A 14,477-nucleotide genomic window follows, 5' to 3' on the forward strand; every position below is an offset into this window, starting at 1 on the left:
TGCAAATTTTCTAAATTTATCTTACTATTAATTAAGAAAAGCCATATTTTTTTTAATTTTTTTTTTGTTTGTTGAATAATTTTTACCATTACCTATAGTAGAATATTTATTAAGAAATAATATAATGTAACTAAATATAATAATGCCTACCATAGTTGAATATATAATGAAATCCCTCTATCGCATTTGTTAGGTCATTACATATGGAATCCACTTTACCGATGTACTCAGACTGCATCTCAATCTGCTTGCAAATTGAATAAAATTTATTCGATGACATTCTTCTGATATAATCATAAATTTCACCATTAATTATTTCAATTCTCGTGAAGTGTATTAGAAGTCAATATTGAGCATGTAGAAAGGATAATAGCTCGAATATGTAATAAGTTTCACCAATAACATTAGACTTATGGCACTTAAAGGTTTTGTCAAATTGCACAAAATATTAACTCACTTTCTTTAATTGTCTAATAAAGGCTTTTCTCACAATTTCGATGGAATGAGCAGGAAAGAAAAATAATACTTATAATGCACATGGCGACAATCTGTATAATTGATTAATCAAATATTCTGATGGTATCATATGATATATATATATATATATATATATATCATATATTATCATTTGATACTTAGAAGTAGTAACTTGAAAAGTATATAAAAAGAGTTACACGTATAATGAAAGTACGCGTTAGCGTGCTGATGTTGGCGCAAAGACTGGCTAACCGTTCACGCGAATCACCTGCGTCTCTGCTTTATCCACTCAAGAGAAAGTGAGAGAGACTACCTAGGTAACATGTGTTGAGTAATGATGTACATTGTCGATAAAAAGCTAGTATGTGCGTATTTACGCTGGACAATGGCGTTAACGGAACTGTAGAATAGTATGCTCCCATCAGATCACTTACACGACAGAAAATTAATTCCATCGATCCATAAGAATACCAAGTTTTTAATATAAAGCTTTTCAAAATTTTCATGTTCCTTGTATTTTATTCTTCGCATCATTAATTTAAGATACTGAAATTGTTGACGGATTGAAAATTAACATCGATAATGCGAATATATTAAGAAAAGATCATTTTATTGATATGTACTTTTTGATAGATCAATGAACCATAAGTACATATGAAGTCGCACAGACTCACATTGAAGAAGTAATGCTAGTATAATAAATAAGAAAAACCTATCGAAATTTTGCTTCGTTGACTACTACATAGTAAGTAACTCATAATTAATATGTATTTTAAAGTGATAGTTAAGATTTTTGCTCTTCATTCAATGATTTAATCTAACATTTGTAACGAAACATAGTCGATATCATTGGATAACACTACCGACAACGTACCCAAGCCATCGTTAATGTATCGCAATATTTTCTTCAAATCTTCTTTTGGAATAAATATCACCATGTCATCATCATGCTGGTAATATCAAGTATGTGGGAAAAAACTTTTCGATACCTCGTAAATCAAAGCCTATATATAAAAGAATGTATGAAATAATATAAATGTAAGGAATTACCATTATCCGCACGATCAAAAATTCGCAAATATTCGAATTAACATTAACGCTCAAGAAAATGTATAGTATTACCTTCCAAAATAAGTATTTCATCTAATAGCAATGATTATTCATGATAATATTGCATCTAAGATATCACATATAGAATTTATCTAAGTGTGAAACAGTGATATTATTTTCATCAATTTTTATCTTGCTTCGTTTCTAAAAAAAAAAATTATGATATCCAGGATTAAGCGTAGTGCCCTTGATTGCAATCCATTTGAAATTTCTCACAGATAAAATAAATCATCACCCTATGTTTTACACCGTATTTTATATCGAGCTGAATACCATACCAACACGCGCACACGCACACACAGAGAGAGAGAGAGAGAAAGAATCACAACACAGAGAATCCAGGCACAGGGATCTATATATTTATATATGATATTAAGTAACATTGTTAACAATTGTAAATAATTCGATATTTGTACAACCTGAATGTGTATAAATAACGTTTGTACATTTTCAATTTATTAAACATTTATAATATAAAGATAATAAAGAAATGCTTAATATTTTAATAAAATATTTCATTTATGTATAAACATGCTATTGTACTAAGACGGCATAATATAATTTGAATGTATTATATTGAATATCCAGAGATTATATTACAATTTATTGATAAACTGAAGTGTTACACAAATTAATGTTTTTGCAAATATAATTATTTGCGAGTATCCTATTGAGATAAATTAATCATATGATCAATATTATTTTGTTCTTTCGGACTTTATAAAGGTAAATATTGCCGATAAAACTAATCAATTTATAGATATTTCATACTCTTATGATGTTAAATATTATTAAATTCATTAGTTGAATGCAAATACAAACATTCACATAAATTTATATATTTTGCATATAAAATCATTAGTACTATATTGCTTAATATAAGTTTTATGTCGTGTTATATTTATCAAACAATTATGAATGAATTGTAAATGATAAGATTAAATAATAATTAAAAATATATACACAATATCCTATGTAAATGAATTATATATTATATAGATATTTCTATCACTAGTATTTTTATCAATATTTTATATGGGCAAAATTTATATCTAAGTGAGTTAGGAACAAAATTTTGTTTTTAAAGTAATATAATTACCTCCAACTGAACAAAAAAAAACCAATAGCTTTACTTTGAGTATATAATTAGATTTCATAAAATACAGTTACAATTTACATTCATATATTCCTCACACGTGATTTATGATGTTTTTTTTTTTTAATTTAAGTTTAACCATAAAATTAATTTCACCAATATGTAATAATATTTTGCAATGTTTAATGAGTATTTGAGTATTCTAATAATTAATAAAGACAAATACTATAATTAGGATTTTTACAATTTCAATATATATTGTAATAAATTCTGTAATATTACGTATATTGATAAGATTTCATAACTCATAATATAAATAATAATAGTGAATAAAATTGAGTTAAATATTGAGTTAAATAAAATGAATTAAATAAAATCATAATAGTAAATTTTACTTTTTATCTTCAATATTTCGGATTAATTTGTTTAATAATTTTTTTTTTTTTTTTTTTTTACTTCAATAATAAATTCAATAATAATTTCAGAGTTTAGGCCTCTGTGTATTATTCTATGTAAACCCGATTGAATTTCGTTTACAATAATCATAGAAAATGTAAATAAATTCTTAAATAAATTTCTACTGAAATCAAGTCATAATTGTTTTTGACATTCGTATTTATAAATTAAAAGAAAAATCATATAAAATACTTGGTAGAGATTTTGATTTGAAAATGCCATTAATTTTTTAGTGTGTCTCCGCAATTTTTTTCTTTTGAAACTTCATAATATCAATAGCCGAATACAAATAATTTCAACATTTTCTAAGTAAAAGTTTGAGTATAAAATGCCATAAATGCTTTAATTGATTTGCTACCAGTAAGCCTGTTAAGGCGAGTAAAAATATGTTTTTTCAAAATAAACTAAAAATTGGAGATATAATTGTGATTTCTTACCAATCAACATTGCTTGAAATTTGTAAATGTAAAAAGCAAACGCGTAAAATACTTTTGTCAACAGTATCAAATTTCAACACATTGTTGTGTATTTTACTTAAACACTTAATGCTTATGGCGGCAAGTTCTCGTTTCATTGTCTTGCGGAATTTACTGTAAAATCTTTCTACTATTTGCAGTTCAAATTGAACAGTGAAGTGAATCACTCTTACAATCAAAAATCTTACGTTTCAATGCTTTTCGGCATCCGGCCTTCTTAAAAGAGTATGTAATTGAATCCAAATGTAATTTAAGTTAATTGCAACTATTTTCATTGTCGATACAAATTTTTTATAGTGTCATATCAAAATAAAGGGTTGCTCATATCATTATTTTTTATTGTTTGCTGCTTCTGTATAATCGCGGTTATAATATTCAATATATTGAAATACGGTAAGACCGAGTATTCGATTATCGCAATTATTGTGAAATAATTGAAATAAAAAACATTATCCCAAACTGCATCCTTCTAATTTATCATTGACGTATTGTAGATGCGAATTCAATCAAATTCGTAAATAATCATGAATTAAAGAATTCCGTCCCAATTCCAAAGCATCAAGCACCCGTTTCTCACTATTTTATGAATCGACTGAAACGTCAGGTAATACGAAGCGTGGGTGGTAATGAAATGGAAATGTACAAAACCGGACAACAAATGCAATCGATGCCAGGTAAACATTAAAATAGCGTATGCATGCGGCAGTATGCGCTATATAATTATAATTATGGTTGTTGAGTATGATTGGTATATATATATATATATATATATATATTCACCCGGTTTATAACATTAATTTACACAATGTTAAATATAATATATAAAAGAGGTTAATAACATTAATTTACACAATGTTAAATATAATATATAAAAGAGGACAATAATTAATAATTAATGATGATAATAAATTTGCCATTGTCTATTAAGCGAATATAATTAGTTGTTTTAAAGGCTTGTAAATAAAAAGTTAGTGATTAGATTTGCTAGGTATAAAAGAATATTTAGATAAAAGCTCTCTTTTTTTTGTTTTTTCTTTTTTTAAATAAATATTGATATTAATGATAACAGTCACATTCAATATTAGTTGAAAAATCAATAATTGTACAATTTTTTATGATTATAAAAGAGACTCGTTTTACAATAAAGTTGATTGGAAGTACCAGATATTGGAAAAAGTAGGTAATCTTCACAGAGCTAAAGTTGCATTTAATTCTCATATTTTGATATTTCTTACCGCATCTCTCCATGTCTACACCTAGATGATTATTTTCAGTAACAAGTTATCAACAGCTTCCATCATCAAACTATATGCAATTGGAACCCAGTAATCACGCGTACTCCGTGCCGACATTTATTCCGTTCCAGTATCAGCCACAACAACAATACATGCATCAACAGAAATTCCCTATGCAATTTGCCGTTAATTCTAATTATCAAACTACGCAATCAATAAATAACTCAACTTATAAACAAAATTTGTTTCATACAAATACAATGGATAGAGGAAGATTATTTTGCACTTTAATTCCCGTAGTATCATCTTATCAATTTCCAACGGTAAAAGATAATCACAATTTCGATGTGCTTTTCCAGAATGTGCAAGCTCATAACGTGCAATCATTTTATAATTCACCCACCTCTCACCTCAAAGGTAATAAGAATATTTAGATGCTACTTTATTTATATACGAAGTTTCTTATTTTTAAATATAGAATAAAAATATTATTATACCAATCGTATATTGCATAGTAATAATTATAGATATATTTAAGTATTTATTATATCAATATCATAAAGATATTATTTGCATTTTAAAAGTTATCACAGTATTAATATTTCTGAATATATATTATAAAAGCATATTGTTAAGTGGTATTTGTTTCGTTACGAGAATGAATTATATCAGTTAATTATATGATTATGAAAATTTATGAAATTTTTGATTCGTTGTTTTGTTTAGTGATTTTTCGAAAATTTTGAGAAACTTATAACTTATATTTTCTTTGGAATTCTACGCTATTACTCCTTACTCTCAAATCGTATATATAAAATCTATAGATTATAGATAGTAATCGCATGATATAAAATTCTCTTAATAACCATAACTTGGCACTATAGCTTGGCACCAAAAGCGCTATCTGCTTTGTATATATATATATATATATGTTTATATATATATATATATATATATGTTTATATATATATATATATATATAAACACGCGCGCGCGCGCGCGCGCACACACACACACACACACACTTAGCGTATATAGTGATCGAATGTCATTTTAATCGTACATTAATATTTCTCAGATTGTACATTAATGTTTTCAGAATTTGTTCGACGCTGTCCCACTGGTTTTTATCGATGTAACGATGGTTCAAAATGTGTTTCGCAGTTAAAATGGTGCGACAATAATATCGATTGTCTTGACGCGAGCGACGAAACCGCGTGCACTTGCAAAGACCGCATTAGCCAAGTGAAACGTTGTGATTATTATAATGACTGCCCGCACAGCGATGACGAACTTGGATGTTTCGGTAAATAATGGCTAATTTGTACATTTTTATTGTTAAATTACTATAGCATTGTGACATGACTCTATTCAACATCTCCCAGGATGTCCTAAAAATTCGTTAAGCTGCCATGACTCATCTGGTAATTGCATTTCTCCCGAAGAACGTTGCAATGGAAGCCCAATATGCAAAAATAAGAAAGATGAGACGAATTGCTGCATTTTAACGAAATCGTACACTTACGCAAACGAGGTATTTATAAAATGACTTTAATAGTTTACAAAACTTTTTACGAAACTTGTATTACAATACTTGCAAATAATATAAATAATTTCTATCGTCGAGTAGATAAATGCAGTTGGTTCTTCTGTGGGTTTCCTTCAAAAAAATTTTCAAAGTAGATGGTATCCCGTCTGTGGATATGCTTATGCTTGGGCCAAAGATTCATGTATGAGTGAGCTTGGATTTTTAAGGTTTGCAAAATTTTTATATATAAACATCGATAAGTCTATATGACTTGATTTTTTTTTTTTTTAATGTAAATTTTGACATTTTATATTTCGTAGTATAAGTATTTCTAGTTTTCCTTTTGGCTCTAATTCTTAAATTCTATAAATCCAAAATTTTTAAATTTTAAACACTCTATAATCTAAAGAATTAAAGAAAACTAGAGCAACTAAATTATTAATTATAAGACTTTAGGCTATGTATAATATATAAATGCAGAACTACTTAATGAAACTTATTTATACTTAAGAGAATCTGCAAATGTTTCTAATATGAAAATTACATTGATAAACACTTATTAAAGAAAGTTTTTAAATTGTAAAATTAATTATAATGAGTAAAAATACTTAACATTTAATTTACATTTTATTTGATATATCAATATATATATATATATATATATATATATATATATATATATGAACGTCAATTACCTAGTAAATTTGTTGTTTTTATTGTTATTTTAATGAACTTAAAGAAAAATTGTAAAAAAACATTTAAACATCCGACTAGTCGCTAGTCATACAATATTTTAATTATTTGAAAAATGTTCTAGATAATTATTACTTTTTGCTAATTACATTGATTACTAGTAACAAAGAAAAACTAAATGTTAAACTCGATATGACGCCAAACACCAATTAGCGCTCATTAATATGACTCGCGAGCTTGTAAACTTTAATAGTGCCATTTAAGCCTATGAAACATAAAATAGAATATATAAAATAGAATGGAGTTTTTTAAATTTAACTGAAAATGACTAAAAAATTAGTGGGGATATCGAATTTGAACTAGTGAAGATACCACGACAAAGCGAGATGGGACCTTATTTAACAACTGACGGATACTCCAATAAACTGGTGTCCGAGTGTCCCGATGGGATAGCATACGTGCGCTGTCCATTTACCAACGATTCGCGTTTTGACCAACCGTTAAGCAGCGACAACCTATACCCAATTGACAACGAGCGAGCTAATGCAACAAGCGACAACACAAACTACGATCCGATTCTCGGAATTGTGGGCGGCCACAACAGTTTACCACTCTCCTGGCCTTTTATTATTGCAATCAACAAGAATGGTCACTTTCATTGTGGTGGCGTTATATTGAACGAATTTTGGATACTGAGTGCGGCCCATTGCTTCAATAAGTAAGTCAGTCGCCCTTACAGTTCGTCGGCTTTTATTGTTCCGTATAGCATCTAAAGGCCTTAAGAAATAACAAATGTATAATGGTTCGGTTAAAGTGATATGGTTTATGGGAACTAAAAGGCTACGCGTTATTGCTTTTTGAATTATTTAATGAATGATAAGCAACGACAATGGATGAAATTATTACGCTACGTATAAATGACATTATTCGGACAAAATATTATTATCTCCAGTAATAGAATGAACCATAACCACAGCAGAACAATCACATTTGCACCAAAATAACAATAACCCATTTTAAACTTATAAATTAGATACTTCTAATACATTGCTCTATCAGTGTTAAATGTTATTAAAATTCTAAATTAATTATGAAATTATCTATGAAAATAAAAAATAAAAAAGTTTTTCATTAATTATGAGGAGGATTCTTCTTTCTTGGAACTTATGGAGAGTGAAGCATAAAATGTATAAAATTGATGAGAGTCTTGTCATCGTAATGAAAAATACCTTCTGCTTATGCGAAGAGTATATTCATTATATATAATCATAGGGTTCGTACTTGTCAAATTATCATTTCAATTATCAATTAATCCAGGTAATTTTCAATGCTTAAAGTATTGAATTTTGTATTAATAACTATTATGTCAGGAATTTTGTATAAATTTCTAACTACTTGGTTAAAGACACAATAGTTCAAGCATCTTGTCCCATCGAATATTAAAAATTTTATGTAAATGCCGCACTCGCGTCATAAGCCTCTTAGAATAGGATTGTTAATTAAGAGAAATAAGCTCCTCGTGAGTAAAGGAGTAAAAGGATGTAACAAGTATCTCTTTCTCTCATTTCCTATACATCTGTCATATAATTGCAATATGTTATCGTAGTTACAAGCAGCAATACTACGATATCGACGCAGGAGTACTGAGGCGATTTTCATACTCACCGACTCGCCAGACGCGCTACCTAATCGGCCTGGTAATCCACGAGCATTACAATACCTTAACCCTGCAAAATGACATAGCACTCTGTCTCCTGAACGAACCTCTGTATTTCAATATCTGGGTGAGACCTGTACGCTTACCAGACGTGTACAGCAACTTTTTCCTAACGAGTCAGCAGCGGCCGTATCCTGGACAGAGATGCGTAGCCGTGGGATGGGGCGCGACTCGAGAAGGGGGTTCCGATCGTAAGCAAAATTATAATTGTAAAAAAATTCTAATTAAATGAACATGACCACCAGCCTGTCCAATTTTCCAATTTTTCATTTCAATGCATATATTTCACGATAATAAAATAATGCGTTCGTGGAGCATAGATTTTTAACGGCATATTACCGCATTACGAGTGCTAATTGTCATTGTCATATCGAAAAATCAGTTACAGTGTATCGTTAATTTTTAGTCGACAATTTAACAAAGCCTATGGTGCTCAAGTACATTTACGTTAGCAAAGAAGGCAATCGAGCGATTAAATGAGATGAATCGCTTAAAGTCTAAATTAAAAACTACATTCGCTAAGCTGCGCTTAAACTTTCAGTCGACCATTTACAAGAAGTTGAGGTGGCAATAATAAACTGCACGCAAGCAATTGATAAGAATCGAGCTGAAATCTGCGCAGGTAATAGAGAAGGAGGACGGGACGCTTGCCAAGGCGACAGTGGGGGCCCCTTGATGTGCAGGTCCTATATAAAGATTATTTTATCGGCGATTGGATATTTTATCGAAGCATTAAATCTCTTTGGTTTTGTTTCAGGTCATCCGATTGGGGCTACGACTGGTACGTTGGTGGAATAGTGAGCCACGGCATTGGATGTGGTAGGCGCAATCAACCAGGAGCGTACACTAGAGTTTCTCACTTTCGTGATTGGATTAATAGTATTTTGTGTAAGTTTGTCGACTTATTCATATTAGTATTATTTGATTATTTCATAATCGCTTGTCCGTGTATGTACGAGTGGAATATAATTCAGCGATTGAATACATCTGAACTTTAATAAACGAATGCTCTCTACTCGGAATGTCAATATTTTTTGCTAATTAATCTTTCGCTTCATAAGATTCTTCTTTATCATTGCATCGCCTGGCCCCACATAGATAATTATATATTCATAATCATTTTTGTATGAAAAATCTTCGTAGCCACTTTTTGCCGATTAGATTGAAATCTAGGAGGATTATTTGTCAGTTTGTCATTGCCATTGCAATTTTCATACATTTGTTAACTATAATTGAAACAATAAAGCTTATACGTAAATAAAGCATTTGGTGTATACTTTGATCGTATACATTATTCACCAATTATCAGATTCAAGATGTAATTTCATATTGTATATATAAAATATATATTTGAATCGATTACATAAGCCATCAATCGAGAAATTAGCAATTCTAGATAAATATCCAATGAGACGTTTAAGTATGTTGATCGAATGATATAATAAAAATGAAAAATGGAAACTTATGCACTAATAATCGTACTTAGGGTCCTATACGAGAATCTATGCGAATAATCCTACGTAGGAAAAAAATCCAATTTAATACAATGGAATGTCTTATAGTTTACTTGTAAGATACGAAATATCAATTGATGCATTAAAACAGCATCCTCTACAAAATTAATAAATAGGCTTGTGGCACTCAAGAAATTATAGCACACCGAACCAGTGAGAAATAAGGCCAAAGAAAACGATAATAACAATAACTTGGCCAATAACTGACATGCAATTTATTAACGACATAAACTGACGTAATAAAAAGAAATTACTCCTAAGGTCGATGTCGCGTTCTCCCACTCTGTCTTACATACGCGCTTACTAGCTTTCGCTCTAACACCAGATATGTCACTACTAATACGCATTATTCTCAACGCGTATTTTCGCGAGTACCTTCCTATCAGCATTCCATGACACTCAATACACAGCCAATAGCCTCGTGAAATCAAGTTAAGAAGAAAAAAAAAAGAATGAAAGAAAAACAAACGAAATTACAATCTATGTTTTGCAACTGCATTGTTTCGTTTGGATTTTATTGGTGACTAATTGTGATTATTTGGCTGAATTTTACGTGCGCTCTTTCCATCCACAATTAAATCCGTACGCGAATTTAACATAATTATAGATTCGCCGAGATTACCTCTCGATAAAGTCGCACATTGACACACTACGTTGCTACCTTTTTTTTTTAAATTTACTTACAAAGCGAGATGACGTCATGAGAGGCATAGGCACAAAGTGAGATTCTTTCTTTTTTTCCGTCTTCCTGCCTTTTTGGCCCCTCCGGCACCACCATCCAAATTATCCTGAAGAACTCATTTGTTGAAATGGAATTTATCTTAAAAATAGCTCTTATCTTGATATATTTAAGCGCGTCTATCGTATAATAAACGGCAATGAAGTTTGAGGTTTGAAGCACTCCGAGTCTAAAAGATTCCCCCTTCCCTTCGTTCTTTCACTCGCTGTTAGCTCGTTATCTTTGTCTTTCTCTCTTCCCACTTATCATTAGCTCTTCTTCGCCCTTTCACGTTCTTCCTACGAATCACGTGCAATTTACGTTTGCAATTACTACTTCCTTTTACACGTTGTATCGTAGACTGTGCACAATTCCAGAAAAAACTGGCTTTAGTCGTGACTCACACTTTAAGCAGAGTTTCCTAATAATATTTATAATAAAGTGTTTTGATAAAAGAAAAAACTTATTATCAGTGGCATAAAACGGACAGAGCGGTATAACAATATATTATAAAGAGGTAAAATTCAATAACAATATGAGAAATGAGTGGAATTCAATTATATAATCTTTAATCTCAGGCTATAACTTCAAGCCAAATCAATGAAAAATACGAAAAAATTGACCATTGAGTTAATAAATTTTATAGATTTCAAAGATAAAAAAATACTCGACTCAGATACAAAATAAGCACTCTTAAATAAAATACATGAAATTATCAAACGAATAAAATTCCAAATGATTATGATAATCATTAATATCATTATGAAATGTCGATTATGCGAATTATTAATTGACTCTTTCATTAATTTTTATTGCATTTTAGTAATTGACTTCAAATATAGATGTAAATGAATCTTATATTAATTATTACACAATGTATACTGAATATTAAATAAAAATATTAATGTAAGAATCTTTTGGCATCGAATTTGGGATCGAATTTGACCCCATGAAATGCCCGTGAACTAAGTTATTTAACATGAATTATCCTAATAAAGTTCTTTATTATCCAATTTTTCATAAATAATAATTTAAATATAATCATTATAAATAAATTTAATCATAGACCAAATTTTAAATACTTTTTTTATATTCCTTCGATGATAAAAAAAGAATATTCATTGCTGGTTTTTCTTCACAATAAATATTTCTATCAATTGAATAAAATTACTAATATTTATATTTATAAAATCAAATTGCTATATAAGTATTTTTATATTGTGAATATATGATATGAAATAACTTTTAACAATTTATATATATATATATATATATATAATATAAATTGTGGTAAGAAAAATATTTTGAAAAAGTGTCATTAATGACTAGAATGAATAATTATTGACTCATTCATATCGGCTATTGTAAAGGAAGAATTTTATAAAATTTTTAAGAATTATCATTTTATTATTGAATTCAGAATATTAGTAATAATTTAATATTAGTAATAAGTAATAATAATTTATTAATTAGTAATAAGTGATGATAATTATTAAAAAGAGTAAAGATTTTGGATACAAAGAATGTACAAGAAGATGCTTTTACAGAAATATAATATTTCAAAAAATTTTTCTTCTGCTCTTGAATGAAAGATATGTTCTAGCAATACGAATAAAAATATTCTCATTTTTGTATTAAAAACTTAAAACATTTTTATAAAAATTGATTTTTTTAATCTAATATGATCTTAATATGTAAAAAATTAGATTTATTATAGCTACCTGACAAACTCGTAATTTTATTTATATTGTATTGTTAAAAGATCAAAGAAAAATTAATAAGCTGTCAAAATATTGTAATTAAAAAAGAAAAAAAAATTATTGTATAAATAAAATGTTTAATTGATGATCACTAGGAAGCATCTTATATAATTGAGATAATCGACAATTTATAATTAACTCTGTATTATTAATTAGAAAAAATTCAAAAATCAGACTTTCATAATCTTTACATACATTTAATATGAATTAATATAATTATGTTTAATGATATTTTTTTCACATTTTATATAAATACATACATATTGGAGAAAAAAAAACGTAATTTTTTTCATATTCTAGTAATAACAATCTAGTGACCAATATAACAAAAAAAAAAAGGAATGTGAAAGTAATAAAATTATATAATATTATTTGATTTGTCTGTATTCCAATAATAATTTTAAATTTGAATGTGTTCATATAATAAGAATCAAATTACAAAAGATTACAAGAAAATGTGAATTATTCGATAGAAGTATCGACGATGATCTATACAATGATCACAACTTTTGCACAACTAATGAAATAAACTTCTATTAAACTCCATTCTAATAAACTTCAACAAAGACAGAAATTCTGGCGCACTATAATCCATTTGTTCTCCGTCTATCGCAGATAATCGCAACGCTCCAGAATTCCTACGGCAGATACGCTCGACATGTCCGGGCTTTAATTGCAATAAGCTGCACCCGAAGTGTTTGCCGGCCAAGCAACGCTGCGATGGTGTTGTGAATTGTCTCGGGGCCGAAGACGAGACTAATTGTCCAAACTTCAACGTTCGCAAGCTGCTGGATCGCCGCGAAAGGATGTCGTCGAGCCACTTTTAGATGACGACCTTGAAGTCTTAAACGATGCCATTGCTCCTGACAGGACTTTAACATACGAGTGCTTGTGTTAAGACTGCCTTAACACAACGAAGACGGTGAATGGAACGAGTGTCTTGACTGAACTTTGTCTTCGTGTGCTCTGAACGAAGTCAGACATTTTTCTTATTCTCTCTCTTTTCTTTTTTACTTTTTTTTTTTTATATTTACTGCTGAAGTAAGTCGTGCGTTAAACTCTAGAAAAATCACGTAACTCTTTCATACATTAATTGTCACGTCTATTCTCATAGATACTTTGCGTACTCTATACAATGAGGATATGTATTGAATTTTTTTTATTACATAAGCGTATCTACTTTCAGTTTTTATATTTTTGTACAATTAGTTTTAGAAAACATTGTGAAAAAAGTTATAGATTGTATAGGGAAAACTGTAAGAGCATATTATATTGTGGAAGAAATTAACTTTATTGAAATATTCTAATAAATCGCCCATTACTCGAGATCGAATAATATTTTAACAGAGGTATATGAATGAATGGAAAACAACAGATTTTAACAATAGATTCATTGCCAATGGGCTAAAATTTCTACAAATACTCGAGCAACTTTAATTGGTAACTTATGTAAAATTACTATTCTCACTTTTCGCAAATTAAATATAAAATTTTCTGTATGATGTTATATCTGTAATAAGCGATTTATCTTTCGAATATGCCATCGAACGTAAATTTCGATTTGCAACATTCTTTGACGTGTTTTAAGCATCGACAATAATGATTATATATATATAATTACTTCAAAATAATATTCCGATATTACATAGTAATTCTAATGAATAGGCTAATTAATATGTTTATGCGTTAACATTTTA

General features: G+C 28.9%; 1 protein-coding gene across 1 annotated transcript; it reads left to right on the forward strand.

Annotated features, from left to right (window-relative positions):
- Positions 1 to 1,424: 1,424 nt before the first annotated feature.
- ndl (serine protease nudel) lies at positions 1,425 to 13,672 on the forward strand. Its single transcript, XM_011500233.1, has 11 exons — positions 1,425 to 1,440; positions 4,110 to 4,289; positions 5,151 to 5,267; positions 5,950 to 6,156; positions 6,236 to 6,384; positions 6,481 to 6,605; positions 7,412 to 7,789; positions 8,678 to 8,979; positions 9,330 to 9,471; positions 9,546 to 9,676; positions 13,396 to 13,672. Exons 1-11 carry the CDS (start codon positions 1,425 to 1,427, stop codon positions 13,605 to 13,607), a joined length of 1,959 nt encoding a protein of 652 aa, XP_011498535.1. The 3' UTR covers positions 13,608 to 13,672.
- Positions 13,673 to 14,477: the final 805 nt, after the last annotated feature.

Source organism: Ceratosolen solmsi, unplaced genomic scaffold (assembly GCF_000503995.2).
Source record: "Ceratosolen solmsi marchali unplaced genomic scaffold, CerSol_1.0 scaffold41, whole genome shotgun sequence".
Lineage (NCBI taxonomy): Eukaryota > Metazoa > Arthropoda > Insecta > Hymenoptera > Agaonidae > Ceratosolen > Ceratosolen solmsi.

Coding starts and splice junctions, on each gene's coding strand:
- ndl (XM_011500233.1), top strand. Junction 5,268..5,949: donor ACCCACCTCTCACCTCAAAG/GTAATAAGAATA, acceptor TAATGTTTTCAG/AATTTGTTCGACGCTGTCCC. Junction 6,157..6,235: donor TGACGAACTTGGATGTTTCG/GTAAATAATGGC, acceptor AACATCTCCCAG/GATGTCCTAAAAATTCGTTA.